Source organism: Papilio machaon, chromosome 17 (assembly GCF_912999745.1).
Source record: "Papilio machaon chromosome 17, ilPapMach1.1, whole genome shotgun sequence".
NCBI classification, from domain to species: Eukaryota; Metazoa; Arthropoda; class Insecta; order Lepidoptera; family Papilionidae; genus Papilio; species Papilio machaon.
Genome location: NC_060002.1, coordinates 282,628 through 303,425, shown reverse-complemented (window position 1 = coordinate 303,425; position 20,798 = coordinate 282,628). Strand labels below are relative to the sequence as shown.

The following is a 20,798-nucleotide window of genomic DNA, read 5'->3' as shown; positions in this document are numbered from 1 at the left end:
ACACATTAAAATAAACCTTGTTTAATAGCCGATCTAATCTGATAATAAACTTTTAGATGACGTTAAATTAAAATAAAAAACTTAGAATAAGAGAAAAAACTCAGACAAAATTTCAATGTTAATTTTATTTTTGAAACATCAAAACCACTATTTTTTTTATAAAACTTGTTGAAAACTTAAAATTAATAATCCTTGGATCCACCTAAGACTCTCCTGACACGACTGCAGCGGTTCTGCATACTCAAAACAAGGGTGTGAATATCCTGTTGTGGAATACTGTCCCAAGTCCTGCTTAGATGCAAGTAAAGCTGGTTTTCATGCACAATATCTTCAACTAAATTCCTAAAAGCTCTTCTCTGAAGCATATCCCAGGCATGCTCAATAGGATTTACGTCAGGGGATTGTGCAGGCCAGTCTAAAGCTTGGATATCATGGTGTTGTAACCAACTTGTAACGATACGCGCCGTATGTGGACGGGCATTGTCGTACATTAGCTGGAAATTTTGTCCCATTTGCTGTCTGTGGGGCAAGATTACAGGATCTTACCTCATCTCGGTATTTTAGAGCAGTCATATTGCCTTGTATCCAAATGAGGTCCGTTCTACCGCCGAGACGAAATCCTGCCCAAACCATAATCCTGCCACTTTGATATGCATGAACTTGTTGTGGGTGCTGCAGTCGATTAGGTTCTCACCAAACGCGTACTCTTCGCGAATCAGAATGAAATCCAAACTTGGATTCAGTGAAAAGCACAAGTGACCAGAATGGTTCCAGTTTTCGTGTGCAATAACCCATTGTAATCTTCTTCCTAGATTGCCTCTCCTTAGCGCTGGTACCCGAAGTGGCCTACGAGCACGTAGGTTAACTTCATACAGTCGTCTTCTCAAAGTTTGACTGCTTACCAGCAAACCATACTCTCTCTGTGGCTTTTAAACCAATTGCATCGCCGTTACATTTGGTTGTCTTCGTGCAGCTTTTACTATGAATCGGTCCTGTACATGTGTTGTAATGCGTCGAGGTCGTCGGTGCCGTTCCACCACTTCCCCTGTGACACGATAACGTGACCAAAGCCTGGATATAACGCTCTGACTGGTCCTTATGGCTTCGGAAACCGCAATTTTGGTAGCGCCAGCTTGAATCATACTCACTGCTCTTAACATTTCGTTCCTGGTCAAGCATGATAAAATGAACACCGGAGATGCCTTTGACAAAGATTTATAGAAATTTATGGAGTTTTAATCAAGTTAGAAGTTCGTGAACATTTACTTCTTTGGAAGAAATTCAATGAATGCGAATTTCATCTTAAAACAAATCTTTTTATATACAATTTTGAACTTAAAATAGGAACTTATTAATGTTTTTATAATCTGTCATCAATAGTTTCTTTGTAACTTTTTAAGTTATTTAAAAAGTTTTATGTATCCCTAGACCTAGTTGTTGTGTGTATTTAAAAAAATGAATTTTAGTAATGCGGGTGTCTGGTACCTATAATGTTATTGCCAATTATCAATCGCAAGTATTTTTCAACCATTTCTACTATTTCTAATTTTATATTCATAACTAATATGTATACTTAATTAGACGTATAAATCAGCTATGAATCTGTTCAAAAGTTCAGGTCATATAAAGGGTACAAATTGAGCTGATCTGTGAGCCGATTTGTGAACTATGAGCAGAGGATAATTATTAGGTTATTTTATTATATTATATCCATAATATCCGTAATATCGGTGGCTCAGAGGTTAAGCACTTGACTTGCAATCTGCAGGTCCTGGGTCCGAATCCCGACATGTACCAATGTGTTTTTCGATTTACATATATACATTTATCCGACGTTCGTACGGTGAAGGAAAACATCGTGATGTAACCCGCACATATGTGTGAAGTCCCGGGAGAAAAAGACGGCGACGCGGCTCGCCACGAAATAGCGAACAGTGAATTGCGGAGGTGCATTTGGCCACACCAAATAGAGGTCCTTTATCTCTGCCTACCTCTCTGAGTTACAGGCGTGAATTGTGTCTATTTTCTTGTTACATCTGCAACATTAACTATAATTTATATAGAATTTGTAAAATATTTAAGAAATTATAAACAATGTTGTTTATTCTAAAAATATTTATTGTGGTTCAAATAATGTTAATATTTGTAATAATTTAGGACGATTTTATTGTATTATTAAATAAAATTATGAATGGTGATTAAAGATTTTTTTTCAATTTCTCTATACAACACCTTTGATTAAAAAAAAACAAATATTCAATTATAATACGTTTATTATTCTATATCAATAAATTATTTTATCATAACATTCAGAAATGTATCATCGTCCTATACAAGAACATGGAAACAATAATCATTTTAATACAAGTAGACAACTTACCTGTCATTTTGATTTTTACATTAAAAAACAAGACATTATTTTAAAGTAGACAGATGAAAAAATATTTAAATTTGAACAACTACATACATTGTTTTTCTTTGAGTAATCATTTGTGTATAAAACAATTAAGAAATTTTTTTTGTAACTTTATTTTAGGCATTATTGTGAACATGTATTACTTTTTATGCAGTCACATATTTTAAAGGGCATAAAAATGAATATACTATATTCCCTTAGATGCCGGTACTAATACACATACGTAATACTAAATTTTATTTCCAAATCGGAATTGTATCAATTAAACAATAACAACCCAAGTATTTCGTAAAAAAAATGATCTATGATCATAAAAAAATTAAAAAAAAACCAATTAAAGATGTTTGAAACATCTGATTTTGTTTAAAACATTAAGTATTTCTTGGATGATAAGACTATAAAAAAAAATAATTTTGAAAAAAAAAAGAACATTAGCTAAGTACAAGTCAAAAACAATAACAATTACCAACAGGACCAAAAGTTGTTTAAATATTGCCAACATCTAAGTTTGTTGTTAAGACTTTCACGCATTGTGTGAGTTTGACTTGACGGACCAGAGCTGGCGGACGGTGTTGGCGATGCCGACGTCGTGACTGATGACGTAGAAGAGGCCGCCCAAGGTCGCAATGGACAGCAGGTACACCAGGCCGATGGCAATTTTGGGTATAACTGGGCCGAATATACTGGCGCGCACGTAGTCAACAGCGATCGCCTCTAAACCCCTGTGACATTTACAAGCCTGATTAACACATTCAATGCTACATCAACTCCAAAACCAGATGCGGGTCTATTTTGTTAAAATCACAACGGCACTGAATGTATGAAGGAAAATTTTATCTACACAAATTGTACAATACCATATTTTACTTTTTACATCTACATTCAACCCACACCATTAGGCGTAATTTATTTTTAACGACCGAAAGAAATAATTACTTCATATTCAACATTTTAAATAAAGTACATTTCCAAATCTTTTAATGCTATTGAATTCTTAAATAACCTCTCTGGGTTTCTTCATGTTTCGCCAAATCCTCCAGAAGGCGCGACACATGCCGATGTCGTTCAGGTTCAAGAAGAAAAGACCACCCAGCAATAGTGCCGTGAAGAAGTACACAACACCCATTGCTATTTTCGGGATTTGAGGACCAAAAAGAAGGACCCTCACGTACTCCACCACCAAGGCCTCCATGCCCCTGGTGAGGCCACAGGATAGGATAGAATAAGGAATTAATGTGGAAGTTGGAGGTTGAAGGTTCAATAGGTGTAATCTCAAGGGAAATAACAAAATAATGGAAAACTTACCAAAAGCTATGAGCTGTGATGAGAATGGCAAGAATAGAGTCAAACAGCTTGTTGGGAACAAGGAGGCCGAGTGGGATGAGAGGCACCAGCAGAGCACTGACACCCTTCTCTATCACCCACAGCTTGGAATGGTCGTGGGGCTTCTCGTCGGACATGCGCACTGCTGATGTACGAAATGAACGAACCTAAAAAAAACATATTGTTTAATACACTGAATAAATTTAAACATCAGCATAATATATAATGAAAGAAATATGAAATTTATTTATACCGAATTAGTTATTGGTGTAATTTCTGATTTGCCTACAATGTTCTTGAGAGGGACAACACTGGGAAGTGTTGGTGCAGTCAATGAGGATCCATTTGTTGCTGAGAATGTTGCTAGCCGCATTATCTGTTTGCTGAAGGCCTGGTTTGTGCAAACTGGAAATTATAAAAAATATATTATTACGCATAAACCTAATGTTCTTTAACAAAGTTAAATCAGAATTACATAGAAGGGAATCATAGTCATAGAAACTGAAATCTGCATTATCTAAGAAAATAAACATTTATATAATATGCTACCTAAAATTAAGATAGTTTCTTTCTCGTGCTTATATTCATATCCTTAAACATTAATTTTAGACGAGGAAACTTAAATCAACCAGTTAATTAAATTTATTTAGACTTGGGGAAACCAAAACTCAGTTTCCCCATTATATTTGCTACTTTAAATAACTAAGACCTGACGGTTTTCGAAATGATCTGTTTTTAAAATAGTTTTTCACAGATCTTTTAAATCTACAAAATAATAGCAATTAAAAGCTAAATAGTACATCAAAACAACTATTATGTAATGTGAATTTTAAAACATTCTTAATGGATTTCTAACTATAGTACCTGGAGCACGAAGAAACATTGATAAGGCCATGGTTATTATAATTATTTACGTTAAATCAAACAACGATTATGGACAAAATATCTCAAAATGCGTGAAAAATAGGTAGCACAAAACACAAATGTGCCAAATGGAAACAGTTGAAACCAGATGTCAGTGTCAGACGTCAAGAATCGAAATAAAAAAAGTTTTATGGTACAAAGCTCCAACAAAAATCACTATTTTCAGATTCGTAAAATTATTTTTTGGTCAATTTTTATTGGTGAAATTATTTCGCAAACAAATAGGTGAAATAAACTTTCACATAACATTTAAATGAATATAAAAAATACAAACGAATCAAGTTCGGATTAAATTTTTTTATAATAGAAACACCAAACCAGATGAATGACAATTCAGATTTCAGATTTGTAAGCAAGAAAAGTTTGATCTCTCAATTTCTGTTTCACTAAAACGTTAAATCTGTACTTGTAGTGAGTGTTAAATTACAAAAATAATAATGGCCACGACACTTGAAGATAAATCAATTTGGGAGGATGGTGAAGAAGCGCTGAGCGATGAAGTACTGCGTATGCCGACAGACGAAATAATTGGACGTTCCAGGCTTTTGGACAATGAAATAAAGATCATGAAGAGCGAGGTGATGAGAATCACACACGAATTGCAAGCACAGAATGATAAAATCAAAGAAAACACTGAGAAGATAAAAGTAAACAAAACCCTACCTTATTTAGTTTCTAACGTTATAGAACTCCTCGATGTAGACCCTCAAGAGGAAGAAGAAGACGGTGCAGTCGTTGACTTAGACTCTCAGAGAAAAGGAAAATGCGCAGTCATCAAAACATCTACCAGACAGACATATTTCTTACCAGTAATTGGCTTAGTTGATGCTGAAAAGCTTAAGCCTGGTGATTTGGTTGGTGTAAACAAAGATTCCTACTTGATTTTGGAGACACTGCCGGCCGAGTACGACGCCAGGGTGAAGGCCATGGAGGTAGATGAAAGGCCAACAGAACAGTACTCTGATATTGGAGGTCTTGATAAACAAATCCAGGTCAGTAAAGCGCTAAGTTTTATAACATAAATATTTATGTTGTCGGCAAAAATTAAATGCTGCACTTAAGTTTTCATAGAAAACAAATGATAACTATTCCTTTTCCAGGAACTTATTGAGGCTGTAGTATTGCCGATGACACACAAGGAGAAGTTTGTCAACTTAGGCATCCACCCGCCGAAAGGAGTGCTGCTGTATGGCCCGCCAGGAACTGGCAAGACGCTGTTGGCTCGTGCCTGTGCCGCACAAACCAAGTCTACCTTCCTCAAACTTGCTGGCCCACAGCTTGTGCAGATGTTTATTGGTAAGATAACATTGTTACTCATAATAGTTTTTTTTTTTGTACAAAGTAAGAAACAACTAGGTTTGGAGATTGTTATCATTCATTGTCATATCTAATATCACAGGTGATGGAGCTAAGCTGGTCCGTGATGCATTTGCTCTTGCTAAAGAAAAAGCACCAGCCATCATCTTCATTGATGAACTAGATGCCATTGGTACAAAGCGGTTTGATTCAGAAAAGGCTGGAGATCGTGAAGTTCAACGAACCATGTTGGAACTACTTAACCAACTTGATGGTTTTAGCTCCACAGCGGATATTAAGGTCTGTTAATATTTAATGTAAAAATGACAAAAACATCACCTTTTGTATGTGACCAGGTTGAGATTGAAATAAATAGTGATTATTTAACAAAATTGTCTAATAGAAAAAACCTAGTATCATTCCATTTTACAACTAATTTTTACAAATAAAGACTTTAATAAAATTAATTTTTTCCTCTTTGCAGGTTATAGCTGCTACAAACAGAGTGGATATCCTAGATCCTGCCCTGCTCAGATCTGGTCGTCTGGACAGGAAGATAGAATTCCCACATCCCAATGAAGAGGCCAGAGCAAGAATTATGCAGATTCATTCACGGTAAATCAAAAAGACTATCTACAGTAGACTACGGTTTTTAAATTTTTGTATTAAGAAAGCACATTCTACTTTCAAACTCTTTAATTTATTGGATTTGATGTGATCTTTAATTCATTTTTTATTTATGTAATTTTAATCGTAAGAGCACCAACTTGTGACTGATGCTCTTGATATTTTCCAGCAAAATGAATGTGAGCCCAGATGTGAACTTCGAGGAGCTGTCTCGCTCCACGGACGACTTCAACGGCGCGCAGTGCAAGGCGGTGTGCGTGGAGGCGGGTATGATCGCCCTGCGCCGCTCCGCCTCCGCCGTCACACACGAGGACTTCATGGACGCTATCCTCGAAGTGCAGGCAAAGAAGAAGGCCAATCTCAGCTACTACGCCTAAACATTCATTCTTGTATTTTAAGTTTATGTAATAAACAAATATGCTACAATTTTTGCCTTATTGTATTTTTAACTTTGTGCTGTGGGTCATCTTTGTGTGAGAAAATAGAAATAAATAATTTATTCTATGCTGAATATGTGCGAGGACTTTTATCCTTTATTTTCCAATTATTTCCGATGATCGCCTGTAAAGCAAGTGTAGTGTGTACCGGTGTAGACACCGGTGCGTTCTGAAGTTCCCGGAGCCTGCACACGATGAATTTGGTTGGCGGGATGGCCAACGATTTGGTAAAATTCCTGTTTCATCACAGGAATTATTCAATAATAATATAAAAATTATAAATACTCTTACCAATATTATAAATGCGAATGTTTAGATGCATGGATGGATGTTTGTTTGAAGGTATCTCCAGAACAGATCTTGATGAAATTTAGTATAGATGTAGAATACATAGGCTACCTATTATGTTTTTTTAATTCCGCCTGGACGGTGTCGCGGGCGACAGCTAGTATTAGTAATAAATATTTTTGTTAAGGTCCGAATCCCGGTGCGTTCCATTGGAGATCTCGGGTCCCTCGCAGTTGTACTTGAGAATGGCGACCGAGGGGTTTTAGTGAGTAGAAATCTCACATAACCCTGTCTTTGTCCCGAAAAGGCAGGGTATCTTCTTGAAGATTTCCACCTTGATAAAAAAAAAGTAACCGAAAAAGAAAAGATAGCAATGGCAACCACCTACTTAATGGAAGGCAACACCACATCACATGTTTGACAAGTTTGACTTTTTGCCGTAACGACAATATTTTTTGAATTGTTTTGAAATTTTGTAACTAAAAACAAAGTTCGATTATAATGTATAACTTATATTCGTTTTAAATCAAATATGGAAAGTACATTTTTTGAATATCGCGATTCTACAAAAGTAGAAGGCGACTCTGAAACAGAAGTTATTGACGATAGTTTTGTCGGAGATCAATCGTTTACTACTAAAAAGAAACAAGGTTTTAAGAATCAGACTGTTTTCATTTCAGAGTCTGAGGAATCGGCGTCCGAAGGTAAGAATTTTTTTTGTTTCTTATCAGGCTTATCAGTAATGTTGAGGTCATTCAATAACATGTCTTTTCTTGTAGATGCCACTGATGAAGATGATAATGCTAAAAAGTACTCTTCAACCAACAATAAAAGCGATGCCGCCCCCACCGTTATATCAAGCAGTGAAGATGGTTAGTATACAAATTTTTATTTTATGTTATGTTCATAAGTTTAATAACAATTATTCCACTAGTTATGGAATGTATGCCTGATAAATATTACGTATTGCAACTCTCTATAATTCTGAGGTCATGCCTGAGAAGATAGAACCTCTACCTCATAGGTGTTATATCTATCACTACAACATTACACACTCTTCTAACCCAGAGGGGTAGGCAGACACCATGGAAATCCATTTGGCGAGGTCCTGACACACCACTCACTTCTAGATCACATTGGTTTTTTGTATCTAACAAATAAAATACTATGAGACCGAATACAAAAAAAAAAACAATAATTATATCCTATTTCACCAAGGGATAGCATAGCTTCCCAACAGTGAGCCTATTCAATGCAAACAAACACACAATCAAATCTTTCCTCTTTATAATTAATAAGATATATATAATATAGACAGATTTTTTGACTCAATGTGGGAAATATTGTGGACAAAAGCTATTATGAGATGAACCCAAATTGCACTTAATTATAAAGTAAAGCATTACGTAAAACCACCAATACTACTGTCTGCTTTTAGAAACAAGAAGAGAAAGCTTAATGAGTTCCACCAGCACATCAAGAAAATGTGAAGATAGTTCTTCTGATGAAGGTAAATAAAACTGTTTAGTAAAACGTATGTCCTTAGGTGCCGTTCCAGAATAGAGAGAAGCAAGTTGCAATATCCATTTCTCAATTTGTTCATCTTCTACATTTTCTATTATAGATTTTTTTTTAATTTCTACTAATAGAATTCTAGGTATAATTGTTGTTCAAAACTCATACTGTTCAAACATCTTGCTTCACTGAGATTACTCCCAGAAATCACTGGCAACATCAAGGGGTTGTTGATATTCCTTGGAGAGTTAAGCTGGCTGGAGTAGTCCATATCCTGCTAACAAGCAGAATATGCTCTAGCAGTGGTGTTGCGGAAAATCGAACTCTTAGTACTAACTCATACTATTGACAAAACCTTACAAATTATTTTTTTAACTATGGAACAAATATTATAATATTATTTCGTTTTAATTCACTTCATTTAATTTTAACGAACAGAAATGTCTCCTGAAATCGTGCCACGACCACGCCCCAACCCAAAAACACCGCGCAGGTCTTCGGATTCTTTTATCGGTCGGAGGAACAGGAAACGTATTATGATCCTAGACTCTGACACGGACAACTCCATTGTCATAGAACAAAACAAGAACAAAAAGCACGCCTGTCTGCAGCAAACACCTCTCAAGGTGAATGATAATGTTTTAGCTAATGCTATAACTGACAATCATGACAACACTGATGTTAGTCATCTAAGTGACACAAATGAAAAGTATATAGAAAGTAGTGAAGACGAAAATGATTGCCAAAAAGTGCACCCTCTTGATAACCTTCTTGATGAAGTTAATAATGACAAAGAAGAAAGTAGTAAGAAAAGAACAAGTAATTACGAAGATGATGGTGACGATAAAGAAATTACAAAAGATTCCATCAACTCTACGGTTGAAAATAAAAGTGGTGAAGTAGAGAGTGATGAATATGATGATCACATGGTGATGTCCCGCGCCACGCGGATGAGTATCATGGGTTTCGTGCCAAAGGAGACGGCCAGTGACGAATCCGACTACATACAGTCCGACGATGTAAGTATTGTTATTGGGTAATTACGAGTTCATCAAAAATTCATAATTTGGAGTGCTTCTCATTATTTGCAATGTTAAGTTTTATTTTTGTACGTAGAATTCTTCGCGTCCAGGCTCCTCTAACAGCTTGGAGGAGCTACCTGACTTCGGCGCCTCTCTTCGGATGTCGCCTGAAAAAGCAAACGAGGCGGAAGAAGACAAAGATAATTCTAGGCTAATTTGTTCCCCTTTCACCAGTCCACTGAAAGATGTCACCAATGAATTTAACGAGTCATTTAAAGACAAATCCAAACGTAAAAGTAAAATCGAGAACGAGATATGTGATTTGACGCACAACGAAGTGGAAGTGTACGACCTCACTGGCAGCAAACGCGCTTCTCTCAGGAACAAAGTGTTGAACAGCATACAGCGTGACAACAGCGGCTACAAGGAGAATGTCATCAACGACGATGTCACCATCATCGACCGCGAGCCCGAGATCATCGCGCTCAGCAGCGACGACGAAGAGCCGGTCAGTATTTACCTTTACCAGTCGTTTACTTACTCCTTACGGTCACGACTCACACAAAACTCTGTGACCTTTTTGCTGTTCTTCTTAAAAAGCATACGACTAATAAAAAAAGTATTTTTAATATCTTAGCTTTATTGTATTTTGTTTCATTTTCATCTTTTATATTTTTAATTAAATTTTTTATTTTTCAAATATGTTATTTTAGTCTGTTTTTTATAGTTGATAAAGTTAATTCTGCAATATGCTATTAACTATTATAAATATCGAAACGTAACGTTTTAGTTTCAGTCTACCCCATATTATTTTATGAATATGTAATATCGATGTGGGTAAATGTCTGTAGTATGTAAGGAGTTGTCACACACACGGCAGTGTACGCGGCGGGCCGCTAATTCATTATTTTGAATGTTTATAAACTGATTTATTACAATTATTTGTGCAAATATTGTTTCGATTGTCATAAATATATTGAATTTAAAAAAAACGATTGTATATAGTTTGTGATGTCTACAAAAGTGATAATGCCTAAACAGGTAACCGCTTTTTTGTCTGCTTTTTAAAATTTCAGTTATTATTTTGTCTTTGTCTTAATTAAATCCATGCAGAATAGTTTACAATTGTTAAAACATTACGATTTTCTAGTCGGAAATTTTTCAAATCAAACAGATTTTTGCGACCAAGTCACTGAAATAGCCTGACATCGTCTTATTTCTTTTTAATTTACGTTTACAGTATGGTACAAAATTTCCAATATGAAACGAAAATACCAGCGCCTTTTCAATTGTATTATGTAAAAGAATGCGGTTATTAGTTAATTTTAAAAATATAAATATACAATCAGGAATAGTTTGACATAACTGAACGGTAACTGAGAACGAAGATAGTTTAGCAGTTTAATCAATTAAGATATAAGTAATTTTGGATTTATTATAACTCAAGGTAAAAGAGGAGAAGAAATCCCCGAAGGTAAAAAAATCTCCGAGTAAGAGGAGTGAGAAGTTGGAGAGTAAGAGCGAGAAGGTGGGCGGAGACATGCGGCAGTACCTCCTCCCCCCCAGCTACCCAAACCAGGTGGTGTACGTGAAGAAGCACGTGCGCGAGAACGAGCTGCAGAAGCTGACCGGCCTGCAGGAGGACCTGCACAACGTCAGGGTCAGTGCACACTCACCACCAGTCTACCTCGTGCATCTGTCAGATCCGATAACGATCGAATCGTTTTTAAGTACAATTTATTGTTTTTTTTATGGATACTGGATATAATAAATGTGATGTGTTGTTCACGTGCAGAACCTCCTGGAGAACATGGACGTGGGCACGTTACCTGACGGCGGAGTGAGACTCATCGAGCGGCTGACTGCTCTGGAGCACGCCGTGCGTCTGCAGGGGGACAAGGTCGCCAACATGCTGATCGAGCCCGGTCTGTGTCACCCTCACACGTACACTGCCCCATGGAGAATCGACAAAGCTTATATTTTTTACGCTATTTGCAGATGAACCTACAGCTGAAGATATTGCCAAGGACGGCTTCGGCGCCGAGGATAAGGGTCTCTCCTGGGACGACATCAAGAAAGCCAGCGAGGCCGTGCAGCCGAGGATGTTTGGCAAACAAGGTGAGTACTGCTTTCTTATGATTCAAATAAATTAATAGGCACATGGAAATACAAGTCGTTTGTCACGCGCTCTCTCTCTCTGTCACATGTCAGCTATGTCGACGCACATGGCGGAGCGCAACCTGATCCTGGAGCGACTGCGCGACCTGCACGAGGCGCTCGCCTCCCGCCCGCCCGAGCACGAGCTGGCGACCGCGCCCGCCGCCCTCGCCACCCAGCTCATGCCGCACCAGCTGCACGCGCTCACCTGGCTGCGCTGGCGCGAGACGCAGCGCCCCGCAGGCGGCATACTCGGTCTGTCTGCCTCGCATCACCCCCACACCCCCCGCTCGCCACACAGCTCATGCCGCACCAGCTGCACGCGCTCACCTGGCTGCGCTGGCGCGAGACGCAGCGCCCCGCAGGCGGCATACTCGGTCTGTCTGCCTCGCATCACCCCCACACCCCCCGCTCGCCACACAGCTCATGCCGCACCAGCTGCACGCGCTCACCTGGCTGCGCTGGCGCGAGACGCAGCGCCCCGCAGGCGGCATACTCGGTCTGTCTGCCTCGCATCACCCCCACACCCCTCACACCCCCCGCTCGCCACACAGCTCATGCCGCACCAGCTGCACGCGCTCACCTGGCTGCGCTGGCGCGAGACGCAGCGCCCCGCAGGCGGCATACTCGGTCTGTCTGCCTCGCATCACCCCCACACCCCTCACACCCCCCGCTCGCCACACAGCTCATGCCGCACCAGCTGCACGCGCTCACCTGGCTGCGCTGGCGCGAGACGCAGCGCCCCGCAGGCGGCATACTCGGTCTGTCTGCCTCGCATCACCCCCACACCCCTCACACCCCCCGCTCGCCACACAGCTCATGCCGCACCAGCTGCACGCGCTCACCTGGCTGCGCTGGCGCGAGACGCAGCGCCCCGCAGGCGGCATACTCGGTCTGTCTGCCTCGCATCACCCCCACACCCCTCACACCCCCCGCTCGCCACACAGCTCATGCCGCACCAGCTGCACGCGCTCAATGGCTGCGCTGGCGCGAGACGCAGCGCCCCGCAGGCGGCATACTCGGTCTGTCTGCCTCGCATCACCCCCACACCCCCCGCTCGCCACACAGCTCATGCCGCACCAGCTGCACGCGCTCACCTGGCTGCGCTGGCGCGAGACGCAGCGCCCCGCAGGCGGCATACTCGGTCTGTCTGCCTCGCATCACCCCCACACCCCCCGCTCGCCACCCAGCTCATGCCGCACCAGCTGCACGCGCTCACCTGGCTGCGCTGGCGCGAGACGCAGCGCCCCGCAGGCGGCATACTCGGTCTGTCTGCCTCGCATCACCCCCACACCCCCCACACCCCCCGCTCGCCACCCAGCTCATGCCGCACCAGCTGCACGCGCTCACCTGGCTGCGCTGGCGCGAGACGCAGCGCCCCGCAGGCGGCATACTCGGTCTGTCTGCCTCGCATCACCCCCACACCCCCCGCTCGCCACACAGCTCATGCCGCACCAGCTGCACGCGCTCACCTGGCTGCGCTGGCGCGAGACGCAGCGCCCCGCAGGCGGCATACTCGGTCTGTCTGCCTCGCATCACCCCCACACCCCCCGCACCCCCCGCTCGCCACCCAGCTCATGCCGCACCAGCTGCACGCGCTCACCTGGCTGCGCTGGCGCGAGACGCAGCGCCCCGCAGGCGGCATACTCGGTCTGTCTGCCTCGCATCACCCCCACACCCCCCACACCCCCCGCTCGCCACACAGCTCATGCCGCACCAGCTGCACGCGCTCACCTGGCTGCGCTGGCGCGAGACGCAGCGCCCCGCAGGCGGCATACTCGGTCTGTCTGCCTCGCATCACCCCCACACCCCCCACACCCCCCGCTCGCCACCCAGCTCATGCCGCACCAGCTGCACGCGCTCACCTGGCTGCGCTGGCGCGAGACGCAGCGCCCCGCAGGCGGCATACTCGGTCTGTCTGCCTCGCATCACCCCCACACCCCCCGCTCGCCACACAGCTCATGCCGCACCAGCTGCACGCGCTCACCTGGCTGCGCTGGCGCGAGACGCAGCGCCCCGCAGGCGGCATACTCGGTCTGTCTGCCTCGCATCACCCCCACACCCCCCACACCCCCCGCTCGCCACCCAGCTCATGCCGCACCAGCTGCACGCGCTCACCTGGCTGCGCTGGCGCGAGACGCAGCGCCCCGCAGGCGGCATACTCGGTCTGTCTGCCTCGCATCACCCCCACCCCCCCCACACCCCCCGCTCGCCACACAGCTCATGCCGCACCAGCTGCACGCGCTCACCTGGCTGCGCTGGCGCGAGACGCAGCGCCCCGCAGGCGGCATACTCGGTCTGTCTGCCTCGCATCACCCCCACACCCCTCACACCCCCCGCTCGCCACCCAGCTCATGCCGCACCAGCTGCACGCGCTCACCTGGCTGCGCTGGCGCGAGACGCAGCGCCCCGCAGGCGGCATACTCGGTCTGTCTGCCTCGCATCACCCCCACACCCCCCGCTCGCCACACAGCTCATGCCGCACCAGCTGCACGCGCTCACCTGGCTGCGCTGGCGCGAGACGCAGCGCCCCGCAGGCGGCATACTCGGTCTGTCTGCCTCGCATCACCCCCACACCCCTCACACCCCCCGCTCGCCACACAGCTCATGCCGCACCAGCTGCACGCGCTCACCTGGCTGCGCTGGCGCGAGACGCAGCGCCCCGCAGGCGGCATACTCGGTCTGTCTGCCTCGCATCACCCCCACACCCCCCACACCCCCCGCTCGCCACCCAGCTCATGCCGCACCAGCTGCACGCGCTCACCTGGCTGCGCTGGCGCGAGACGCAGCGCCCCGCAGGCGGCATACTCGGTCTGTCTGCCTCGCATCACCCCCACACCCCCCGCACCCCCCGCTCGCCACACAGCTCATGCCGCACCAGCTGCACGCGCTCACCTGGCTGCGCTGGCGCGAGACGCAGCGCCCCGCAGGCGGCATACTCGGTCTGTCTGCCTCGCATCACCCCCACACCCCTCACACCCCCCGCTCGCCACACAGCTCATGCCGCACCAGCTGCACGCGCTCACCTGGCTGCGCTGGCGCGAGACGCAGCGCCCCGCAGGCGGCATACTCGGTCTGTCTGCCTCGCATCACCCCCACACCCCCCACACCCCCCGCTCGCCACCCAGCTCATGCCGCACCAGCTGCACGCGCTCACCTGGCTGCGCTGGCGCGAGACGCAGCGCCCCGCAGGCGGCATACTCGGTCTGTCTGCCTCGCATCACCCCCACACCCCCCACACCCCCCGCTCGCCACCCAGCTCATGCCGCACCAGCTGCACGCGCTCACCTGGCTGCGCTGGCGCGAGACGCAGCGCCCCGCAGGCGGCATACTCGGTCTGTCTGCCTCGCATCACCCCCACACCCCCCGCACCCCCCGCTCGCCACACAGCTCATGCCGCACCAGCTGCACGCGCTCACCTGGCTGCGCTGGCGCGAGACGCAGCGCCCCGCAGGCGGCATACTCGGTCTGTCTGCCTCGCATCACCCCCACACCCCCCACACCCCCCGCTCGCCACCCAGCTCATGCCGCACCAGCTGCACGCGCTCACCTGGCTGCGCTGGCGCGAGACGCAGCGCCCCGCAGGCGGCATACTCGGTCTGTCTGCCTCGCATCACCCCCACACCCCCCACACCCCCCGCTCGCCACCCAGCTCATGCCGCACCAGCTGCACGCGCTCACCTGGCTGCGCTGGCGCGAGACGCAGCGCCCCGCAGGCGGCATACTCGGTCTGTCTGCCTCGCATCACCCCCACACCCCCCGCACCCCCCGCTCGCCACCCAGCTCATGCCGCACCAGCTGCACGCGCTCACCTGGCTGCGCTGGCGCGAGACGCAGCGCCCCGCAGGCGGCATACTCGGTCTGTCTGCCTCGCATCACCCCCACACCCCCCACACCCCCCGCTCGCCACCCAGCTCATGCCGCACCAGCTGCACGCGCTCACCTGGCTGCGCTGGCGCGAGACGCAGCGCCCCGCAGGCGGCATACTCGGTCTGTCTGCCTCGCATCACCCCCACACCCCCCACACCCCCCGCTCGCCACACAGCTCATGCCGCACCAGCTGCACGCGCTCACCTGGCTGCGCTGGCGCGAGACGCAGCGCCCCGCAGGCGGCATACTCGGTCTGTCTGCCTCGCATCACCCCCACACCCCCCGCACCCCCCGCTCGCCACACAGCTCATGCCGCACCAGCTGCACGCGCTCACCTGGCTGCGCTGGCGCGAGACGCAGCGCCCCGCAGGCGGCATACTCGGTCTGTCTGCCTCGCATCACCCCCACACCCCCCACAACACTACTCGTGTGTACTACAACACTACAATGTGTCTCTTTGCAGCGGACGACATGGGGCTGGGCAAGACCATCACGATGATCTCGCTGGTGGCCAGCGACAAGGAGGCGACCGATGATGAGGACGACGACAGCGATGACGCCGGCCGCGGCGGCAAGCAGCGTGAGTCTTCTGCGTCTGCCTCACACTACTGTACTAGCACTGCGTCTCGACAACTGTTGACGAGCATAGCTCTAGCGCCGGCTCATGGCGCTAACATAAATCGTCTCGTTTTAGAGAAGCTAACTGTGGAATATAACTTACTCGTTATCGTTTTTTAGATTTTGTTTTTGTAAAAGACAATCATGTGAAGTTGTGTTACGGGTGCAGTGGTGCGGGGCGGCACGCTGGTGGTGTGCCCGGCGTCGCTGGTGCAGCAGTGGGCGGAGGAGACGACCCGCCACTGTCGGCCGCACCGCCTCAGCGTCTGCATGCACCACGGCACCGCGCGCGCCACGCAGCCGCACCGCATCGCGCACCACGACCTCGTCATCACCACATACAATATACTGCTGCGCGAGGCCGAGAAGGTGCCCCCCCTCCCTCCCCACACATACACACACACCACACGTAGACACGGTGTTTGTAACAGAGTGCCTCTGTGTGTGTCAGAACGGGGCGCTGATGCGCGTGCAATGGCGGCGCTGCATCCTGGACGAGGCGCACGTTGTACGCAACCACAAGAGCGCGACCGCGGGCGCCGTGCTGCCCGCCAGGCTCCGTGCTCGCCGCCGCTGGGCGCTCACCGGCACCCCGCTGCACAACAAGGACCTCGACCTCTTCGCCCTGCTGCGCTACCTCGGCTGCTCGCCCTTCGACGACCTCCAGGTGCTGCCCCGCCTCGACCTCGCGCCTGCTTCTCCCGCACCTCCCGCACCTCCCGCTCCCGTTGTACATGGTGACTCGTCTCGCAGATGTGGAAGAAGTGGATCGACAACAAGAGCCTGGGCGGGCAGGAGCGGCTGAGCACGATCATGCGTTGCATCATGCTGCGGCGCACCAAGCAGCAGCTGCAGGCGCGCGGCCAGCTCGCCTGCCTGCCCGCGCGCGACACGCACGACCTGGACGTGACGCTGGCGCGCGACGAGATGAACGTCTACCAGAAGCTGCTCGTGCTCTCCAAGACGCTGTTCGCGCAGTTCCTGCAGCAGCGCGCCGAGCAGCGCCACGACCAGCTCGGCGACCGCGGCGCATACCACGCCATGCACCGCCGCATGGTCAAGTTGCAAGGTGCAACACGCTGCTCACATTTTACTCCTATTTTTAGTTTGTTCTTTGACCTCGACCCTCACTTGAATAATAAAAACTAACATGAAATATTACATGAATTCAATCGGTCATCTGCGCGCAGGCGTGAAGCCGGTCAAGTCACACGAGATCCTGGTGCTGCTGCTGCGTCTGCGCCAAGTGTGCTGTCACTGCGGCCTCATCGCCGCCATGCTGCGCGACGACCCCGCAGACCCCGCGCCGGACCCCGCAGACCTCCGTGACCTGCACGCAGACCCCGCGGAGCAGGACCTGCTCGACGAACTCAACAAGCTCGTGCTCGAAGATAGCAGCAATAAGAGAAAAGTATACATTTTACATTCACTATACGAGTGTTGCCGATCGCGATAACAGATCATTTTTATCATGGATTTGGGAGACGTTTAAATGACTGGTTAATTCTCAATTGCGATCAGAGCAAAGGTGGCGAGGGCGAGGGTGAGGGTGAGGAGGAGGGCGAGGAGGGCAGCACGACGGCGGAGGCGCTCCGCTCTGTGCTGGCGCCCAACAACCCCGTGTTCGCGCTCGACAGACCCTCCTCCAAGATCGCCGCCGTCATGGCCTGCCTCAACGAGCACGTCTTCTCCAACGAAGGTAAGCGAGAACCTTCACGACGCCTGCACGTGCAGAGCGCGGGGTGCTGACTGCTGGCGGGGGAATGTCCGCAGGCGAGAAGGCGGTGGTGGTGTCGCAGTGGACGGGCGTGCTGGCGCTGGTGGAGCGCGAGCTGGGCCGCGCGGGGGTGCGCTGCGTGACGCTGAGCGGGGCGGTGCCGGTGGGCGCGCGGCCGCCGCTGGTGCGAGCGCTCAACGACCCCGCGTCGCCGGTGCGCGTGATGCTGCTCTCGCTGACTGCGGGCGGCGTGGGGCTCAACCTGTGCGGCGCCAGTCACCTGCTGCTGCTGGACCCGCACTGGAACCCGCAGCTGGAGCAGCAGGCGCAGGACCGCGTGTACCGCGTGGGGCAGACGCGCCACGTGCACGTGTACCGCTTCATGTGCCGCGACACCGTGGAGCAGTCCATCCGCCGCCTGCAGCAGGACAAGCTGGCGCTGGCCGACAGCGTGCTGACCGGCGCGCGCGCCACCAACCACGCCAAGCTCTCCATCGAGGACCTCAAGGTGCTCTTCAACATGGCCGCCTAGCCGCAGTCTAGTGTTTAAGTCAATGTCTCGCCTTTACTTACTTACAGGTCAATGATGTATTGTTTAACGTCTATCAGCTGTACTGATTAATGTCGCTGTGAATTTTGGCTTTGAAACAAGATGTAAAATTATGAAGTAATGATGTGATAATTATATTCTACTTAATGTTGTCAAATCTTGTCTCTCGAATTGTACTCTAACAAACTTGTTGTGCTCTCAATTTATTTTTTCATTATTATATAACTTGATGCTTTTAAATGTGCCAAATGTAAATAATAAATATAGGGTTTAATTATAATCAATATATGAATATAACATGTATCTAATCTGTTTTAAAACTGATTACTGATACATCATCAGTTTGTTTTCCGTCTAATTACAAAGACAAACAATATCTTAAATAAAAGATCGAAGACAACATTACATAATTATTATTTTAATTAAGTGTGACACAAATTAAGATGTGAAATATATGATTGTAATTCCTAGTTAATATGTAATAATATTTGTTAATTTAACGCCTTGGTTTTATTACCTCCCCAATCATTTCTTTTCCTACATTTAAACCCTATTTAATTAGTTAAGTTAGCGGAGTGTCTAGTTCATCACTCGCTTTTACACTGTTATTAATAAACTTACACAATCAATTACTCATATGTTTTGTAGTTTACTTTCTTTCTTAGCAATATCGACAATCTTCTAATGATTTTATTTGCAAATTCTTACGTTGTTTAAAAATAAAGTACTAACTACATACATATCTTAGAGAAACTTGGCAAAAACCTAAAGACTAAATATTTCAAACAAAGAATTAAAAGCGCGTATTGCGCTCGGGGAATCGGCGAGACAACGTAAAATCGCGTCGTCCAAAAATAGCCAAGTGCAGGAGCCAGCGCGGCCCCGCCGCCGGCGCGACAGTGACACTCGGCGCCGCCCGCCATGGCCAGCGACCCCGCCACCAAGAGGCTCTGCGCCGTCATCGCGCTCTTCGTCGCCATCATTTGCATATTTGGAGGTGACCCGCTTTATTTACTACCTTCCTTCACTGATAGCACACTGGCTTCCCCTTCATTCATTATCCTACTCAAAGTTATTGCAGGCAGTCGAATAAACTCACCAACTAAAACATTACACGCTATTTCATTAGCACCTACAATTTTATAGGTATCAAATACCTAAGTGCCATAAAATTTGAAAATACTAGATTATACCTAGACAATTTACACTGTTTTGTTCTATATTTCGTACAGTTTACAAAACATCATTCACGCTCCGAAGCGAGTGTAACGCATGGAGGTAATAACTTCATCATACGTCCTCGTTGTAGTGACAATTTTCTGAAATGTATTTAGAAATCAATCATAGCATAATGTGCCTTTAAAATATATTGATTTAAAGAGAAAGACTAATTTATTCGTTAAAAGTGAAAATAGAAAACGATACTATTTTAATCTTGTTTTAAATGCTACTGCGATCTGGGATGTAAATATAACCGGAACGCGGCGCACTTCTTGTAATTGCATCACATCTATTTGAAACATTGCATTATGGTTGTGAACGTAATCTAGGCTTCATGCTGGGGCGCAGCGGGCGAGGCGATGCGCGGCGGGGGAGCGACGCCGCGCTGCTCAACCTGACCGCCGCCGCGGACGGCCTGTACAGGAAGGCGCGCCGCATCTCACCCAAGAGCGTTCACCAAAAGGACGCGGGCAAGGTGTCGGCGCGGCTGGCGGAGGCGCTGGGTGGCGGCGCGGGCGAGTGCGGGGCGCGCGCGGGCGCAGCACTGGCCGAGCTGGCGCGCGCCTGCCTGCACGCCGAGCTGCTCAAGCTCACCAGGGCCATCAACAACGCCTCTTTATATTTAGACTCGCTCAGATGACAATGGATAGTCATTCAATTCATCAATCATTCGTCATTGGGACTTACTTCTGCTTTAATAATGTGTAAGCTATTATTATTTATAAAGGAATGTGATTATGTGGTTTCTGTGTTATTGTAATTGCCGAGTTCCACCAAAATTTAGTATTGTTTTTATTTTTATATAATCATTTTACTC

At 47.3% G+C, this 20,798-nt stretch overlaps 4 protein-coding genes across 4 annotated transcripts; 3 read left to right on the top strand and 1 right to left on the bottom strand.

The window, feature by feature from the left end:
- Window positions 1-2,860: 2,860 nt before the first annotated feature.
- LOC106708740 (succinate dehydrogenase [ubiquinone] cytochrome b small subunit, mitochondrial) lies at window positions 2,861-4,765 on the bottom strand. Its single transcript, XM_014500288.2, has 4 exons — window positions 4,604-4,765; window positions 3,993-4,144; window positions 3,722-3,906; window positions 2,861-3,138 (listed from the first exon to the last, which is right to left on the bottom strand). The coding sequence occupies exons 1-4, from the start codon at window positions 4,632-4,634 to the stop codon at window positions 2,940-2,942; spliced, it is 567 nt and encodes a 188-aa protein (XP_014355774.2). The 5' UTR covers window positions 4,635-4,765; the 3' UTR covers window positions 2,861-2,939.
- A 218-nt stretch (window positions 4,766-4,983) lies between these two features.
- LOC106708607 (26S proteasome regulatory subunit 6A-B) lies at window positions 4,984-7,012 on the top strand. The gene is made up of 5 exons (XM_045681798.1): window positions 4,984-5,655; window positions 5,764-5,959; window positions 6,063-6,259; window positions 6,444-6,574; window positions 6,756-7,012. Exons 1-5 carry the CDS (start codon window positions 5,101-5,103, stop codon window positions 6,961-6,963), a joined length of 1,287 nt encoding a protein of 428 aa, XP_045537754.1. The 5' UTR covers window positions 4,984-5,100; the 3' UTR covers window positions 6,964-7,012.
- Window positions 7,013-7,766: 754 nt separating this feature from the next.
- LOC106708606 (transcription termination factor 2) lies at window positions 7,767-18,948 on the top strand. The gene is made up of 16 exons (XM_045681834.1): window positions 7,767-8,015; window positions 8,091-8,183; window positions 8,750-8,821; window positions 9,265-9,845; window positions 9,943-10,356; window positions 11,296-11,508; window positions 11,644-11,773; window positions 11,847-11,966; window positions 12,060-12,260; window positions 16,339-16,455; window positions 16,663-16,862; window positions 16,945-17,160; window positions 17,247-17,562; window positions 17,684-17,904; window positions 18,015-18,192; window positions 18,267-18,948. The coding sequence occupies exons 1-16, from the start codon at window positions 7,844-7,846 to the stop codon at window positions 18,740-18,742; spliced, it is 3,720 nt and encodes a 1,239-aa protein (XP_045537790.1). The 5' UTR covers window positions 7,767-7,843; the 3' UTR covers window positions 18,743-18,948.
- A 546-nt stretch (window positions 18,949-19,494) lies between these two features.
- Window positions 19,495-20,776, top strand: LOC106708605. The gene is made up of 2 exons (XM_014500142.2): window positions 19,495-19,757; window positions 20,311-20,776. Exons 1-2 carry the CDS (start codon window positions 19,682-19,684, stop codon window positions 20,619-20,621), a joined length of 387 nt encoding a protein of 128 aa, XP_014355628.1. The 5' UTR covers window positions 19,495-19,681; the 3' UTR covers window positions 20,622-20,776.
- Window positions 20,777-20,798: the final 22 nt, after the last annotated feature.